The sequence below is a fragment of the Suillus subalutaceus genome (assembly GCF_016647625.1).
Source record: "Suillus subalutaceus strain FC151 chromosome Unknown DFJ58scaffold_10, whole genome shotgun sequence".
Lineage (NCBI taxonomy): Eukaryota > Fungi > Basidiomycota > Agaricomycetes > Boletales > Suillaceae > Suillus > Suillus subalutaceus.
In genome coordinates this window covers 467,504-482,258 of record NW_024540259.1, presented here as the reverse complement: position 1 = coordinate 482,258, position 14,755 = coordinate 467,504, and the positions used below count along the sequence as shown (strand labels likewise).

Below are 14,755 nucleotides of genomic sequence, written 5' to 3'. Positions count from 1 at the left end.
GACCTATAGAGAGCGTTCATATCCAACCGCGGACATCTTCTTATAGCAGTAAGCTGAAAGCTTCCATTAACCCTTGACGTTGGTAAAACACCCATTAGTAATATTAAGTCCGATAAATAAATAAATAACCGGGTAAGATAAATTTAGAAACTTTGGTCGCAGCCTCTGAATCATGAATATCATATGGACTCGGAAAATCTTAGCTTGACCATCAATCGCAGATAAGTTAATGATCAGCCTGATTTTGAACTGACGACGATACCGACCATGTACAGTTGGACGATAAGTAGTACATTCAATTACTTACATGTAAGTGAAATGATTATCAAACTCGCGCTCCCATGCCGTAGGGCCCTGGGTTACGAATACCATCGGCTTGAGTATGCATCATTATTATCATTAATATTCTCTCAGGTCAGCGCACCCAGTACCACGTGAACCCCGATACAGCTTGTGCAGTACCCGCAAGGGCTCAGACCTATTCCACCATGTCATCCGCAGAAGACGAGTACAACGAGCACGATAATGCCTCAACCTTACCCGGCTCCAAAAAACGACGAGTGCAAAGGGCGTGTGACATATGTAGACGCAAGAAGAGTAAGTACTACTTGTCTTGGATTGTACAAGGCCCGCCGTTAATTTTGGCCGTCTGATACAGTCCGATGTGAGTCAGCCTCATTAGCTCTCGCCCCCCGGCGGTTAGCCCATCAGTAATATTGACCATGTCCTCTCTTGCTATTATTTTTTTTTGGTTTGGGGTGCTCGCTTTAAGGCGATGGAAGTCAGATGCCAGGGAACCGATGTTCCAATTGTGTTGCGTATAATTTTGAATGTACGTACGTAGAGGCCGCAAAGGTGCGTTCTCCCCCTTGGTCATCTCCTTGAGTAGCGCCTGACGCCTACTACCCTAGAAACGAGGCCCCCCAAAGGGGTAAGTGTGAAGCAATGGGTTTATCGCATCTACCCAAGATAGCTGACGATGACTTTAGGTATGTCGAGAGCCTGGAGAGTCGTTTGGAGAAGATGGAGAAGCTTCTGAAAAAGGTCGGTCTGTTGCGCAGATACTCTTCATGATCGTCGCTCACTCTAATCTAGGTCTGCCCTGACGCCGACTTCTCTCAGGAGCTCGGAGGCGGACCCATGGACAGAGAGACCTGGCAAAAAGGCAACCTAAATGGCTCAACCAGCCATATCATGAGCCCTTATGCTACCACCCCTCTCGAAGATCTCGTAGCCAGTGACGATGACGATATAGTATCCGTCCGCCTCGCTGATCACATGCGGAACATGTCTATCAACCCAAACTTGTCCCGTTTCTTTGGAAAATCCAGCGGTGTGACGCTAATCCAGAAAGCTATCGACCTCAAAAAGGAGTACACTGGCGATGAAGATGTCCAACCTGACTTTGACTTTAGGCAACACAAAGGCCGCCCTGAGTTTCATGGAATCTTCCCTGTACGTATATCCATGGTTTTTGTTTCTAGAGTTGACATTTCATCAAGTGGGAGCTGGGCACGAAGGATGTTATTGAGCCGATCTACAACTTTCCTCAGGAAGATCTTGCTACCTCCCTTGTCAATCTCTACTTCACGCATTGTAATGTTCTAAGTCCGCTGTTACATCGGCCAACCTTCGAGCGCAAGGTGGCGCAGGGGCTCCACCGCCGAGACATGTCATTTGGAGCGGTGTATTTATTAGTCCTTGCCGTAGGCTCGCGCTTCTCTGACGATCGCCGCGCCTGTTTGGAAGGTCAGAGCGAACATTCGTCGGGATGGAAGTTTTTCGAACAGGTACAGATGGTCAGGAAGACATTGCTTGGGCCACCAGGTCTGGAGGACCTTCAAGTGCATTGTGTAGGTATCAAGCCAGCGCTCCTTTATTGTATTACTAACTCGCACCTAGCTATCTGTGATCTACTTGATGGGGACTTCGGCTCCGCAGGCATGTTGGACCATCGTCGGAATCGGTATACGTCTTGCACAGGATGTTGGTGCACATCGCCGCAAGGCTTACGGCCGTAAGCCCACTGTCGAAGAGGAGCTTTGGAAACGTGCATTCTGGTATGGTTCGAATAATTTGCCATCGCACATTGCGGCTCAATGTTCCGTGTCAGGGTTCTCATCTGCCTAGACCGATTGGTGAGCTCATCGTTGGGACGACCGTGTGCGATACAGGATGAAGAGTGGGTTTATCTGTGTCACTCTGTGAAGATATGAAGCTGACCGAAATCATAGCTTCGATCTCGACATGCCTCTTGAATGTGACGACGACTACTGGGAGCACCCAGACCCGGACCAAATGTTCAAGCAACCTCCTGGCAAACCTTCCCTGGTATCGTACTTTGTCAATGTACTGAAGCTTAACCACATACTCGCATTTGCCCTTCGTACTATTGTATGTAACTTCTCGTATAAGAACCGCCAACTGATGACGTGCTGCAGTATTCGATCAACAAGTTGAAAATACTGCTTGGCTTCGTTGGGCAGCAATGGGAGCAACAAATAGTTGCAGAGCTTGATTCTGCGCTTAATAAATGGGTCGACGCTGTTCCTGATCACCGTATGTATCTTACCTTGGACTTCGTTATCACCGCTGCTAAATTCACCTAAAGTCAGATGGGACCCAAAGATGGAAATTAATGACTTTTTCCTGCAGTCGTTTTCCCTCTATTCCACTTACTATCATGTCCAGATTCTCATCCACCGCCCATTCATTCCGTCACCCCGAAAACCATCTCCTCTGTCTTTCCCTTCCTTGGCGATCTGTACAAATGCTGCTCGATCTTGCAGCCACGTCATGGATGTATATCGATGTCGATCTGGTAAGCCGGTGCCTTATTCGCAGGTGCGTGAAGGAATTTCGATCTTTTATGTTCAGTACATCGTAATGCTACTTTAGATGCCTGCGTTCACGGCAGGTATTGTCCTGCTTCTGAATATCTGGGGTGGAAAGCGTTCTGGACTATACTCTGATCCTACGAAGGAGATGGCAGACGTGCACAAGTGCATGGCCATACTGAAGTCGTGCGAAAAACAGTTTGTCGACTTTTTTTACTGTGGAAGAATGTTTCTCATTAATTCATAGCTGGCACTCCGCTGGTCGTTTGTGGTATGTACATTTTGATTTTGATTTTCTTCGGTGAGGGCTCAAACTATAATGGAAGGGATATCCTGTATGAACTGGCATCTGTTGGTGACCTTCCGCTCCCCCAGCCTAGTCCTCCTGGCAGAACGAAGCGTGAACGTGATTCAGATAGTCCAATGTCTGTTCCGCCTACGAGTTCACCGTCAGAGGTACCCCGCACCATCGCAGGATCGCGCCGCGTCGGACGCGAAGCAGCTGCCTACACCCGCTCGAAGCCTATGAGCTCATTTGATCTTCCACTCTACAGCAATGATCTTGGGCGCCTACCGCTCTATGGACAAGTGAACTTCTCTAACACGTCCCCATCACTTGACTCGTCTAACAGTAATATGTGGTACTCTCACGGGGGTGGGAATCCGGTGCAACCACACGCTACGCAGACTTCTATGCAAAACGTGCCCCTGCCTCAAGATTATTCGCAGGCCACTGTTCCTGCCGCGTACAGCGTAGATGATATGTTCTATGAGCAGATGCGCCAGTATTCGGCGCAATATCAGTCAGAAACCTCTACGTCCTCGACTTATGACGACGACCCTCAGGGGATGCAGAGTCTGATGGATGGAACACATCACCAAAATGTGCTTCCGCATCCTGAGGTGAACTGTATGAACACGGACACAATTGCTATGTGGTCCAACGCCCCCACTGGTTTTGAGTGAGTCATGCTCGTTTGCGGTAATTCAAATTGCCCCTGCTAATGAATGTACAGGCTTAATGACTGGGGAACGTACATCACGAATGTATCTGGGATGGTAAACCCCGATGGTTCAGCGTCACACTCGAGGCATGGGCATCAAACTTCATAATTGTGTACTTTTTCTTTCTTTTTCTTGGCTTGCTTCGATTATACATGTGTGATAATGCCCTAATGTAGTGAGAAGTACATGTAGCGCTGTCCTTACGTAGATATTGTATAGATTTTATAGTTTTCGAGCAACACGAGGCAGCATCTTATTATATTATCTCTCTGTATATAGATACTATCATGAGGCCAACTCGCCTCATCTCTTTAGCCTTCCTGTAGACTCTAAATCGTACACATGACAAGAAGCCATCAGGAAAGCGGGAGTCCATATTCCTACGCCTGAGATATGTATGTTGTCTCCCGAAACAAAGTCACAAAGCTAATACTTTGTTGAAACCATCATCATCAGCTCAGTTAGTTCTAATAATTTGTCCGTTTCCAACATGTCGACTCGCATCCCTCTTCTTTTTGTAAGGAATTCGAATGTTTCCTTTAAATGCCATGCTGATATTATGAGGAAAGGGGACGATGACTATGGGGTTCGAAGGCCTGAACGGGGTGCGGACGTCCAGCGAGAAGGACTGTCAGGAAATCCTAGACATCTTCTTCAGTCACGGTCATACTGAATTGGACACGGCACGCGTATATGCCGAGGGTACCACTGAACAGGTGGGCATGCTGACGCGTTGAACGTTGAACTCTGGCGCCAACTGAATGATTTCCACGCCAGGTCTTGGCCAAGCTCGAATTGAAGAATGCGACGATCGACACGAAGTGCGTCGTATGATTTCATGTTGTGGCTGCAGACGTGTGCTGACTTGCTGTCGTAGAGTGTACCCTGTCACTCCGGGAGATCACAGCCCGCATGCATTGCGGTCTACTTTCCTCACGTCCCTCAAATTTCTGAAGCGTGACAAAGTCCGGGTCTTGTATTTGCACGCTCCCGATCGCAGTGTACCATTTGGGGATACTGTACGAGAGATCAACAAGCTCTATACAGAGGGCCGTTTGTGAGTGTCTACGTCCTTTCAAATGAAGGAATGGGATCTGACTGGCCCATCAGCGAGATATTTGGTCTGAGGTGAGTGTGTTCGTAGAATACTCTCCTGGGTTCTAGGACTAAATCATAAAATAGTAACTTTGCAGCTTGGGAGGTTGCAGAAGTTGTCGGGATCTGCAAAGCAAACGGTTATGTATTACCAAAGATCTACCAGGTGTTAGTACAACTGTCCATTTGTAATAGGAGGTACTCATGACGCACATAGGATGTACAATGCGATCACCCGGGAGATGGAGCCTGAGCTTCTTCCTTGCTGCCGGAAGTATGGCTTGCGGCTCGTCAGTTACAACCCATTAGCGTGAGTGGGGTTCGAGAATAATATTATTTGGATGGAAGCCTCATCACAAGATGTAGCGGCGGTCTTTTTGCAGGTAAGGTGCTTTCCACCGAGGAGGTAGCTCCCAATGGTGGTCGCTTTGACCCGAAGTCGAAGATGGGCCAGATGTACCGAGCACGGTACCTTACGGAAGGGTACCTCAAGGCTCTTGAGGTTGTGAAAGCCGCTGCCGTATGTCCCACTGCTACTGACAGTCTATATAACTAATGACTTTGACAGGACGGACACAGTCTTCGTCTTACAGAGGTCGCCCTTCGTTGGTGCCAACACCATTCCTTACTGACGCCGGAAGACGGAATTATCCTAGGCGCTAGCAGTGCAGCGCAACTAGAGCAAAATTGCGTTGACTCGGAGAAAGGGCCCCTCCCGCAGGATGTTGTTGATGCCCTTGACGAGGCTTGCAGGATCGTGAAGGCCCACGGAAGTACCCCGTTATACTGGCGTTGAGGCTCTTGCCGTTAAGCCATAGTCATAAGTCTAGTAAACTTAGTGACGATTGAACCGGAAGCGCGAACTTGATATTTTTTACCACGATAATAAATTTCAATGAACACCGCCACGGCGTCAACTAGCATGATGATCGAGTACTGTACACTTTACCGACAGACACACAGACACACAATACCCTTGAAGAACTAGGTCGAGCGTTTCAGGTTGAAGGAATGCTGGATGGATGCGAGTGGAAGGCACTAGAATCTTCGTAGTCTCTTGAGAAGACAATGTGCCGTCTCTAACTAAACACAGATCAATAAAATCCGGCAAGCGAGAAAAAAAACCATACCAGTTGGAGACAGTGTGCCCAAATATCTTCATGAAATCCTTCGACAAAGACCCTATCACCGTGCCGGTACCGATTTTACGTTCTCGACTTTTCCGCTCCCACTCGACTACCTTTTCGGTGGTGTCATTTCCGTGTTCCGCGCAGAGCTGCTTGAGGATGATGTCCCGACTCAAACCAGGATATCCGCTCATGTGTTTGAGCATGTACTCTGCCATAGCCTCGAGGCCAGAATCTGCGGTCTGCGTCATGAACATGCGCCGGTTGATCCGGAAGACCATCTTCGCTCCCGGATCATCGATCACAAAGCGAACTGGTACATCGTTTGCAGTGAAGAGGAAATAATCAACATCTTCGTTGGCTTCAAGCATCTTGGCTTGACGCTCCGCAGCAGGGGAACGTTGGCCCTTACAGGGACCTACGCCAATGTCTGCGAGACTCACAGTCCCATCCCGATTACTTGGGAGATCACGCATCATGTCGGCGAATGGACTCATTTGACCACTAAATTTCCAAAGGTTATCGCCTTTGGTTCCGCTGAGACCTTTCGAAACTTTCTTCTTGCCACAAGCCTTTTTGTGAGCGGGCCAGTCTTCGTTCTGGCAGAATCTAGCGGATGAAACATGAGGCGTAATGAAGAAGATTATAGCACGACTACGCACTGAGAGCAATAATGTACTTCGAACTTAAGTTTCGATTTGCAAGTACTACACACCATGAAGCGAACGCCTTGTCCGATGTCTTCCGGTGTCTTCGTGCAGTTCTCGCAGCGTGAAAGGGGTTTGTCCCTGAGAGAAGATTTTGCCTGTGCTAAAGAATAGGCAAAATATGCTCCTGTATTCTCCACGATGGACAGGACATCTTTCATCCCCTTGCTACGATGGGTAATGTCGTGTAAAATCGACGCCAGCGAGAACAGCAAGAAGAAACCTGGTAGTTGATTTTTCAGACACGCACGATGTTCGATGAGTGGAAGAAAACCCACCAATAAACTTGTTCCTGTTGATAGTCGCGACTTCAAACACGATCTTTGTGCTTTTGGATCTCTTTTTCTTAGCATCGTTCGATGTTTGTTCCCACCATGGGTTTGGCAGATCCGACGCCTGTTCCCACCACGAGTTTGGTAGGAACGCTGGATCAGACGACTCGAAGACCTCCAAGAAATGAGCAAGAAAATCGACAAAACCCTTCCCGCCCTCCGATAGGAAGTTTGAAACTGTGACCTCTGGGCAAAGAGCACGACTGTCTTGGCCCCAGAGCGTCTGTGCCTCAGATGCCTTCTCAAGACCCCCAAGGATATGTCTCCTCTGCTCAGAGGCATCCAACAGCAACCAGATGGTGTTAAAGTGCCCTTCGTGGAAGATCTTGCGCAGGCTTTGAGCTGCACCTTCTTGGACGTTGCGGAGATCTAGGCGGAGAAACTCCAGGTCATCAAGAGTGAAGAAAGAATCATCCATGACATGGGAAATCTCCTTGAGGACGTCTGCTGCTGTTGATGATGCTATCACCGCCTCCCACTCCTTATCCCACTTGAGCATGTCTTGTTTGATGCCAGTGATGTTGAATTTCTTGGACAAGAGAGGAGGGAATTCCACAGCGACTTGGTCCTCGGTTGTTGATGCCATTCCTCTACTAGATGATGACTGAGAGGTCTGCTTGATGGGCAGACAGCATGCGAGGAGTAGACGCGTTTAAAACCAACGCTCTCGCATCGTAATAATCGGATGCCATTATGACGTGGATGACTCTTCAAAGCTTCATGGTTGATGATGATAGTCTATAAAGAGAAGGCAATCCTGTTCAAGACGTAAAGCCTCGGCCCTCGTAAGGTAAAGCTTATCACCAAGTATATCATCCACGTGCACGAGGCCGCCTGTATCATATAATATGTATGTAACATACGAGTCTGAGCGCATGAATGTCAATATTAATGTAATGTCGTGAACATCGAACAGATGAAACGGTTCTCTAATATCTACGTGCTTGCGGTAGTCATAATAATACAGTGCGACGTCGTGCGTGATATATGACGGATTCTATATGTCACTGCTGAGTGTCTGTGGCACCGTGTACCGTGTCGAATTTCTTCAGGCTGACTACGTCAAAAACCAACTCGGAATTCCTTCTCCGATAAATCTACGAGAAGATTAAGCACGCGATCTTGTACGACAGGAGATCCCTTACATTTCTATATTCAAGGGGAATTTGGGCATCCTGATGTCCTGGTTAGCTGTTGATTATCGAAAAAAAGCTTCGGCATCGTGAGCCAAGCAAGAAAAATAACGGACCGTTCTCTCAGGTTGCTCTCCATTCACAACAGTGAAGTCGGCGTAAGCACGGTCTCGTGGACGGGTTATCAACGTCGACATGAGGGAAATCGTGTAAAATTGTGCGAGAGATTGATTGAAGACCAGATGCCTGTGGAGTATTAATTTTCCAAAAAGCACATAAGAAATGTACTTACATGCCATCGGTCTGGTGAAACCAAACCTGTAAGTTGGTCTTTAATACCGAGCAAACGGACTCACAAGCGCTACATATACGGCCAGGTCAACGAGGGCCCATATTGCTGTCAGCAGACCGGTCTGCAGAACGACTAAAATGCCAATCTCTCGCTCATTAACACAGGAACCGACTGGGAGTCACATACCTCGTATTATCTTTTTGATGATGTGGTCAGTGTCCATGAATCCAGTTTTATGTTCTCTCTGTAGCATGTTTAAGCATGCATGCCCGTATCAAAGCCAGCAATGACAGACCAGGGAACGGACAAGCAACCCGGTAATCAGGAGGTTGTCCAAAGTAGAAGAGGCAAGGCCAATGACAAATACGATTTCGAACCTATCAAACTGGGTGAACACGGGCACCATATTGATCGCAATCGTGGTTCCAATGCCACAAACTGGCAGCCATGAGACAACAACGGTGGGTTTGAACAGCCAGACTACCTACGGAATGCAGCACTCGCGAGAAAGACGATGATTCCAACTAGCCAGAAATTGGAAGTCAAGATGCGGATTCTCCAGGCGAAGAAGAACTGGACGAGGGTGGATATAACACCCTTGCGCATCGTCAGCCAGCAACTTGAAGAGGCTTACGATCGAAGAAAAAATACCGTGATGCCAGGTACTAAGAATGATATGGGTGATTACTGACATGCTAACAGATGACTACCAAAGAGAAGTACGCACGTAAGGAGAAAACTGGAAATGTCGAATGAGATCACCATGCCGCATGAATTATGAAGAAACGACATACCCCAGTTGGCTCTGGACAAAGTATATTGATCACCTTATAGCAACCTGTTTGGACTCTGCATCCAGTATAGATGGGAATGAACACACCAAAGTTAACGATGAGAGTGTCATTCAAGAAGACATACTCCAGGACGACGTTGAAGGTGCACAACAACAAAAGGGCTGACACCTGAAAAGTAAAATCAATCAGCTATCCACCCATTTAAAAAATGTTTCATACAAGAAGTCGTATCCGTGCACCGTCACTGACAGAGAATTGATTATAAATTTGTGAGCATTCATATTTGATCACATTGCTCGCCTTTTGAAGGAAGAATAATATAAGAGTACTGATGTGACCAGCACGCCGTACAGAATTGTGTTAAGGGCAAAGCCTACGAGCAAGGGGCCAGACCTGATTGAGTGCGCTGGTAAGACCAGCATGTATCTGACGAACTTCAAGACCTACGAGATGCCAGCAGTAGTAAGCATGCTGGACACAACAAATGTGTGCTGCTCAGCTCCTGAAGCGATGATGGGGCTAAGAGACTGGGAAAAAGCCACAACGTTCTCATATGAGTAGATGCGGACACCGTGGCTGCTATCTGCATTTTATTCTCGTCCGATTAGGGCGAGTACGTTTTCAAAATTTCAGGGTTTAAGTCAGGGTGGTGCTAATATTCTGATAATCTGCACGGATTACGAGATTTTTTTGTTCTGTTTTGGAAGGTCACCGGTCATATCAAATTACCCCCGAGCACGCTTACATGACCTAGACTTGGACCAGACTCCAGAATAAAGGTCGGGGCAACAGTTATTGAGAACGACATACCTCCTGTTACTATCAGTACTAGAACAATTCTGGTGTAGGCTGATTAGTAGGCCTTACAAATTTTGGAACTTGCCGCTCGACAAGTCTATATAGAAATCTGTTTGCTTGGTGGAGCTCGACAAAGCCTATAACGTGACCCTGCTTTCCGTGATGAGTTGTTATGTCATAAGCTTGTTCGAGATCTGAGACAGATTCCTCATAATATCAGTGGTAAACTCGTTCAGCCTCACATACTTTAAGCCCTTAGACTTGTAACTGTGATGCTGTTTTACTACAAACTGGATGCAATTTTTTTTTCACTTGAACAAACCGTATTAGTAGGGGCCGGGGCACAATGAAACCAGACTATCGCCAATCAAAATTCAGAAGAGTCTCGGCAGTCACTAGTAGAATCCTAAGATAAATTTCGTGATGTGAAATTACACGATCAGATAACTTTCATGCCGGTAACCTTGTCATTTATGTAATTAATATTATGGGTCGAATTTGAATCAAAACTGAAGCAAATAGTTTTTAGGTGGAAGCCCTAATAGCAGCCCCGTGAGAGAGCCGAAGTGAGCTGCGAGGGCGGGCGGGCAGCCTCAAATTCAGCAAGCAGGTCTAGGTACTACCACCTGGGTCCCTGGAAGAGGGATGTAGTGCTACCTTTAGGTACTAGTAGCAATACAGGCTGCGAGGATCCGAGAGACAACGAGGACAAGGGAGTAGTGGGTAGGGAAAAGAAAAGCAGCAGGCAGGTTTGGGCGTAGCGTGAGATCCCGGGTATGTGCTGCACTGCCGCTGCCACAAAGTCATCATTCTAAGTTGAACTAACCCTTAGAATAACCACGCTAGGCAGTCACAGAATAGTCACATTGGCCGATTTCACAGTCCGCTCGGCATTTTCAGGGAACAAAATACAATGCCTGCGTATATTCAAGCTCCGAAGTTCAAGTTGCTTCATGCTGCGAGCCTGACAAAAAAGCCTTGATCACGGCCTCCAAACTATCTCTTGTCAGATGGTATTCATTCAAGTTCGTAGGGCATTCTGGAGCATTATGATTAAGTAGCTTTAAGATTTGTGCCAGGCAAAGTGTGGTTTTTGAGGACGCACGAACTGGTGGTAGGCAATAATATTACTTACGAGTAACTGCTACTTAGTGTGTGCGCAGCATCTCCTCGAGCCCAGCCTTCCACGTCCTCAAATCGCCATCCCACTCATTGAGGCGCCTCATATTTCCTCCTTTTGTAATCGAGGTACGAGCGAGCATTTCGCCGAACCTGTGTTTGCAATATCCATGGCGGGAAATGCAGTACCAGATAATACCATTCGTGGATAGGACGTCTCCCCAAGTCTCATTGCACCCTTCCGCGCAGGTTGGGATTATATTTAACAGGCGAAGAAGCGTACGCCAAAAGATTCGTGGCAAGTAGAACCATAGAGGGGGGTCGAGCCCTAAACCGGGAGGGCGCAGATTGCCAGATATTATTATGATACGCCAACTAAGTATCAGGGTAGATAAGCCAAAAGTCAAAAGACGTACAAATGACATCTGTTGCATGATCCGGGATGAGCGTGCCACACTGGCCGCCGTTGCCGTCGATAACCCATCCTTTGGAATTCTGTGTCAACGCAGCAGAAACTCTTTCCTTGAACTCGTCATCTGAAGGGGTTGCCCACCCAGGTCCCCAGAAAAGTGCATCCAGGGAGATATGTGGCACATTGAGTTTAGTGGCAATGTACGCGCTGATGGTTGACTTTAAAGAGTTGATTTCAAGACTTCGAAAAATAATTTATCTAAGCCTACCTTGCCGGTGCCTAACCAGTACCTATGAGTCAATGGACAATGAGGCCATGAGCAAACGACGGGCGCACCACTATTGCCCACAACATGAACTCTATAGTTGCCCTGACCGTCACCAAGCAATGACGGGATATCCATGGTGTGAGTCAAGAGTTATAAGTAACAGCCTTCCATCATGCATCATGCATCAAATCCTTGGAGCTGTTTTCACACGGGAGAACTGGTTCAATAACTGCGCATGTTAATGGAAGGCAGCTATATATACATGATGAGCGGAAAACAAGGAAGAAACAACCAGACCTGTCCGTGATGCAAACCTATGAAACTTCCTCCATGTCCTCATCCTCATCCTCGTCCTCATCATATTCATCCATCCCCATATCACCGGAGGCTCCTTCTGGAAGAGAACTTGGTCCAGGGACATTTTCGGATTTCATCTGTTCTCTAGACTTCAGTTCTGAAAAACAATCATAACTAAGACGAAATACCCCTTCTTTGGCGAACACATCGTTTAGCTCCCACATTCCATTGTACTCTCCGCTGCGATTCAAGGTAGCAATAGCAAGAAGGACCTCCTTGAGATATGCCTCGGGCTGCTGGGTACGCTCGCGCAATGGCTTGATGCTCCACCGGGGTTGCTCGCGAAAGAGTGTGAATAGAAGATCCAGGAGTTGGTTGCGTGGCATACGCGCCATACGCTCAAATGTGCCCTTGGCAGGTTTGGGTCGAAATTTCTATGAGATTGGGTTAGCTGTCAGCGACGATCTAAATAAGTAGATACGGACAATCATATTCGCAAACGATCCTGAGTTGACTCCACTGCTCAACCTGTTAATGCCTCCGCGGCTAACACCAGCATCTTCTATCATTAGGATCTGCCTTCGTGGGGTATTATATTTTCGAGTTCGTTCGCGCATTTGTTGCCTGTATGACTCGTTGAAAAGAGGACGCAAATTACATTCATGTTTGATGCGACCCGTTAGGATGGTCGTTCTAGCTCGAGGGTTATACGAGTTGGAGTTTGGTCCAGAAGGTCCAGGGTCTTTGGGACGTTCTGCGACTACCAGCTGATTCTCAACGTCTTCGTTGACCATTTCAAGTTCATATCTGTCTACTTGCATGCCCCCCTCAACAGAAGGTATGAAAGCTGCGTCCGGAGAAAAGACCGGCAGGCTTGAATCCCGTGGGGTTGTGTCATTCGGGTCAGGCGGCAAGAACAAGAAGATGCGAGGGGATCGACCGGATGAATTGATGGCATTTTTGTACACCCGGATTGTGGCAAGATGAATATCCTCTGCGTCAATGGCTGCCCAGCGAGCCATGAGATGTTTTGGTATCTTCAGTTGCAAACGAGCATTAGAAAGCCCGGAAAACAAAAGGAATCAAGAGGGTCCGACAGGGTAGAAGTAGCACTCTCTACCCTTCTTTCAACAGCCATGGGGCAGGGGATGCTCACCTTGACAAGCCATACTCTCCCGTTTCCCTTGTCCAACATTAGCTCCTCATCAGGGTCTGGTTGAGCGTCGTCATCATTGTGTTCGGCCTCGAAAGGCTTCTTCTCATCTTCGACAGTCAAATCATCCATGAGAGTTGGTCCGAGACTTAACAATATTGACAATCATCGATGAGCAAACAAGTGCTTACTAAGCGTCTACTCAGTGTCTCACTCAATCGGTAGTACTTAGTGAGCATACTACTGAGCCTAGTAGTAATTGACCGCGTAGACTATACACGCATCTCGTTCTTTCCTTCAAGCTTCAATTTTCGAATCCTCATCTCTCACTCACTCGTCGTCCTTGATGTGAGAGTTTGACGTTCTAAGTCAATTGTAAATGTCTGATACGTCAAATTCTGGTGCTTCGTGCATTTGCCAAGGTCCTGCTTCAACTTGAATTGGGTCGACTCGAGTCTATGACCTTTAAAGTCGGCCCAATAGAAGCAGATCCTCAAATGAATAAAGCGCCACGGTTATTCTGGTCGTGTACTCCACCTGCGGAGAATATACAACCCTATAACCAAACATTTATCAAAATATATGTCTTTAATCTTATCAATTGATCATGCATTCAACCTTCGAGGAGTTGGATGATCTAATTTTCATGCAGTACCTTGCTCCGTATGGTCGTCGAGGCGCATACATTTACCTTTGCACCTGATATTTTGTCCTTGTGACGCTATGACGTGGTACTAAACCAGGTGTGCTTGTTCCGAAATCATATCTCGTTGAGACTGGGCGCATATATTTACTCATTCACGCAGTGCGTAACCGCAATGGCGGGGCGACGCCTTCTCTTCGTTGGGTTGTGCATGACCGCGTGTTGCGGGCCGATGCCTCCCTCTTTGTTAGGTTGTGCGAGGATTGCACCAATTCACTGATGATGATTGCGCTGGTGCAGGTCGATGCCACCTTCTTTGTTGGAGTGTGCGTAAGCGGGTCGATGCCTCTGTTCTGTTTAAGTATGCATGACCGCGAAGGTGGGTTTCTTTTGTTGGGCTCTGCCTGCGTGGTGCTAGCCGACGCCTCTCTTTGTGCCTCTACACTATCTAACACTTCTTTTGCATCTTCCTTAGCGCATCTCTTGCACCTTTCGACCCTCCCCTTGCGTCTTTTCTTACCATCTTTCGTGCATTTCGACACCTCATTTGCATATAGGTTCGACGTACCTGATGCAATCGAGCTACTTGAGTTTGCCTTGACGTCTGCTGTAGATCTGACCGATCATTGTCGTGCCATCTGGTCCACTTCCGCGGACTCGTGTTCCTCCTATTGTCACACGCGCGGATTTAACTGGTTTGATTTTCGTGAGGTAGACGGTAGGTTTGACCTGCACGAGACATT

General features: G+C 47.4%; 6 protein-coding genes across 6 annotated transcripts; 2 read left to right on the top strand and 4 right to left on the bottom strand.

The window, feature by feature from the left end:
- The first annotated feature begins 362 nt into the window (after nucleotides 1-362).
- Nucleotides 363-4,111, top strand: DFJ58DRAFT_23398 (fungal-specific transcription factor domain-containing protein). Its single transcript, XM_041379376.1, has 16 exons — nucleotides 363-597; nucleotides 659-664; nucleotides 773-855; nucleotides 912-931; nucleotides 990-1,044; nucleotides 1,096-1,455; nucleotides 1,503-1,853; nucleotides 1,903-2,060; nucleotides 2,114-2,182; nucleotides 2,235-2,394; nucleotides 2,442-2,559; nucleotides 2,612-2,844; nucleotides 2,899-3,035; nucleotides 3,085-3,108; nucleotides 3,164-3,799; nucleotides 3,854-4,111. Exons 1-16 carry the CDS (start codon nucleotides 489-491, stop codon nucleotides 3,948-3,950), a joined length of 2,616 nt encoding a protein of 871 aa, XP_041249040.1. The 5' UTR covers nucleotides 363-488; the 3' UTR covers nucleotides 3,951-4,111.
- Nucleotides 4,112-4,332: 221 nt separating this feature from the next.
- DFJ58DRAFT_722956 (NADP-dependent oxidoreductase domain-containing protein) lies at nucleotides 4,333-5,733 on the top strand (the record flags this gene model as incomplete). The annotated part of the gene is made up of 9 exons (XM_041384936.1): nucleotides 4,333-4,359; nucleotides 4,412-4,558; nucleotides 4,620-4,663; nucleotides 4,720-4,899; nucleotides 4,953-4,970; nucleotides 5,025-5,105; nucleotides 5,155-5,247; nucleotides 5,304-5,457; nucleotides 5,506-5,733. The coding sequence occupies 9 exons, from the start codon at nucleotides 4,333-4,335 to the stop codon at nucleotides 5,731-5,733; spliced, it is 972 nt and encodes a 323-aa protein (XP_041249039.1).
- A 117-nt stretch (nucleotides 5,734-5,850) lies between these two features.
- DFJ58DRAFT_837458 (uncharacterized protein) lies at nucleotides 5,851-7,689 on the bottom strand (the record flags this gene model as incomplete). Its single annotated transcript, XM_041392374.1, has 5 exons — nucleotides 5,851-6,020; nucleotides 6,063-6,673; nucleotides 6,727-6,749; nucleotides 6,780-6,994; nucleotides 7,050-7,689. 5 exons carry the CDS (start codon nucleotides 7,687-7,689, stop codon nucleotides 5,851-5,853), a joined length of 1,659 nt encoding a protein of 552 aa, XP_041249038.1.
- Nucleotides 7,690-7,889: 200 nt separating this feature from the next.
- On the bottom strand, nucleotides 7,890-9,988 carry DFJ58DRAFT_23271 (uncharacterized protein). The gene is made up of 14 exons (XM_041379372.1): nucleotides 9,623-9,988; nucleotides 9,542-9,566; nucleotides 9,409-9,490; nucleotides 9,323-9,355; nucleotides 9,256-9,267; nucleotides 9,180-9,193; nucleotides 9,017-9,125; nucleotides 8,824-8,966; nucleotides 8,715-8,772; nucleotides 8,593-8,660; nucleotides 8,529-8,539; nucleotides 8,353-8,482; nucleotides 8,249-8,278; nucleotides 7,890-8,200 (listed from the first exon to the last, which is right to left on the bottom strand). The coding sequence occupies exons 1-14, from the start codon at nucleotides 9,742-9,744 to the stop codon at nucleotides 8,108-8,110; spliced, it is 930 nt and encodes a 309-aa protein (XP_041249037.1). The 5' UTR covers nucleotides 9,745-9,988; the 3' UTR covers nucleotides 7,890-8,107.
- Nucleotides 9,989-11,077: 1,089 nt separating this feature from the next.
- Nucleotides 11,078-12,062, bottom strand: DFJ58DRAFT_764379 (AAA domain-containing protein). The gene is made up of 5 exons (XM_041388681.1): nucleotides 11,988-12,062; nucleotides 11,920-11,930; nucleotides 11,656-11,869; nucleotides 11,256-11,567; nucleotides 11,078-11,181 (listed from the first exon to the last, which is right to left on the bottom strand). The coding sequence occupies exons 1-4, from the start codon at nucleotides 12,052-12,054 to the stop codon at nucleotides 11,269-11,271; spliced, it is 591 nt and encodes a 196-aa protein (XP_041249036.1). The 5' UTR covers nucleotides 12,055-12,062; the 3' UTR covers nucleotides 11,078-11,181; nucleotides 11,256-11,268.
- A 71-nt stretch (nucleotides 12,063-12,133) lies between these two features.
- DFJ58DRAFT_764374 (transcription initiation factor IIF, beta subunit-domain-containing protein) lies at nucleotides 12,134-13,523 on the bottom strand. Its single transcript, XM_041388680.1, has 4 exons — nucleotides 13,373-13,523; nucleotides 12,702-13,253; nucleotides 12,405-12,650; nucleotides 12,134-12,353 (listed from the first exon to the last, which is right to left on the bottom strand). The coding sequence occupies exons 1-4, from the start codon at nucleotides 13,499-13,501 to the stop codon at nucleotides 12,234-12,236; spliced, it is 1,047 nt and encodes a 348-aa protein (XP_041249035.1). The 5' UTR covers nucleotides 13,502-13,523; the 3' UTR covers nucleotides 12,134-12,233.
- Between the last annotated feature and the right edge of the window lie 1,232 nt (nucleotides 13,524-14,755).

What these genes read in the sequence shown, in the direction of transcription:
- DFJ58DRAFT_23271 (XM_041379372.1), bottom strand. Translation starts at nt 9,744, where the DNA reads ATGCTGGTCTTACCAGCGCACTCAATCAGGTCTGGCCCCTTGCTCGTA. An exon ending in TATTATTCTTCCTTCAAAAG is followed by an intron (nt 9,567 to 9,622) that starts GCGAGCAATGTG and finishes ATTCTCTGTCAG; the next exon opens with TGACGGTGCACGGATACGAC. An exon ending in CACTCTCATCGTTAACTTTG is followed by an intron (nt 9,356 to 9,408) that starts GTGTGTTCATTC and finishes GGTTGCTATAAG; the next exon opens with GTGATCAATATACTTTGTCC.
- DFJ58DRAFT_23398 (XM_041379376.1), top strand. Translation starts at nt 489, where the DNA reads ATGTCATCCGCAGAAGACGAGTACAACGAGCACGATAATGCCTCAACC. An exon ending in AGTTTCATGGAATCTTCCCT is followed by an intron (nt 1,456 to 1,502) that starts GTACGTATATCC and finishes CATTTCATCAAG; the next exon opens with TGGGAGCTGGGCACGAAGGA. An exon ending in CGACGCTGTTCCTGATCACC is followed by an intron (nt 2,560 to 2,611) that starts GTATGTATCTTA and finishes ATTCACCTAAAG; the next exon opens with TCAGATGGGACCCAAAGATG.
- DFJ58DRAFT_764374 (XM_041388680.1), bottom strand. Translation starts at nt 13,501, where the DNA reads ATGGATGATTTGACTGTCGAAGATGAGAAGAAGCCTTTCGAGGCCGAA. An exon ending in GGAGAGTATGGCTTGTCAAG is followed by an intron (nt 13,254 to 13,372) that starts GTGAGCATCCCC and finishes TTGCAACTGAAG; the next exon opens with ATACCAAAACATCTCATGGC. An exon ending in GATCGTTTGCGAATATGATT is followed by an intron (nt 12,651 to 12,701) that starts GTCCGTATCTAC and finishes CCAATCTCATAG; the next exon opens with AAATTTCGACCCAAACCTGC.
- DFJ58DRAFT_764379 (XM_041388681.1), bottom strand. Translation starts at nt 12,054, where the DNA reads ATGGATATCCCGTCATTGCTTGGTGACGGTCAGGGCAACTATAGAGTT. An exon ending in TCATGCAACAGATGTCATTT is followed by an intron (nt 11,568 to 11,655) that starts GTACGTCTTTTG and finishes CTCCCGGTTTAG; the next exon opens with GGCTCGACCCCCCTCTATGG.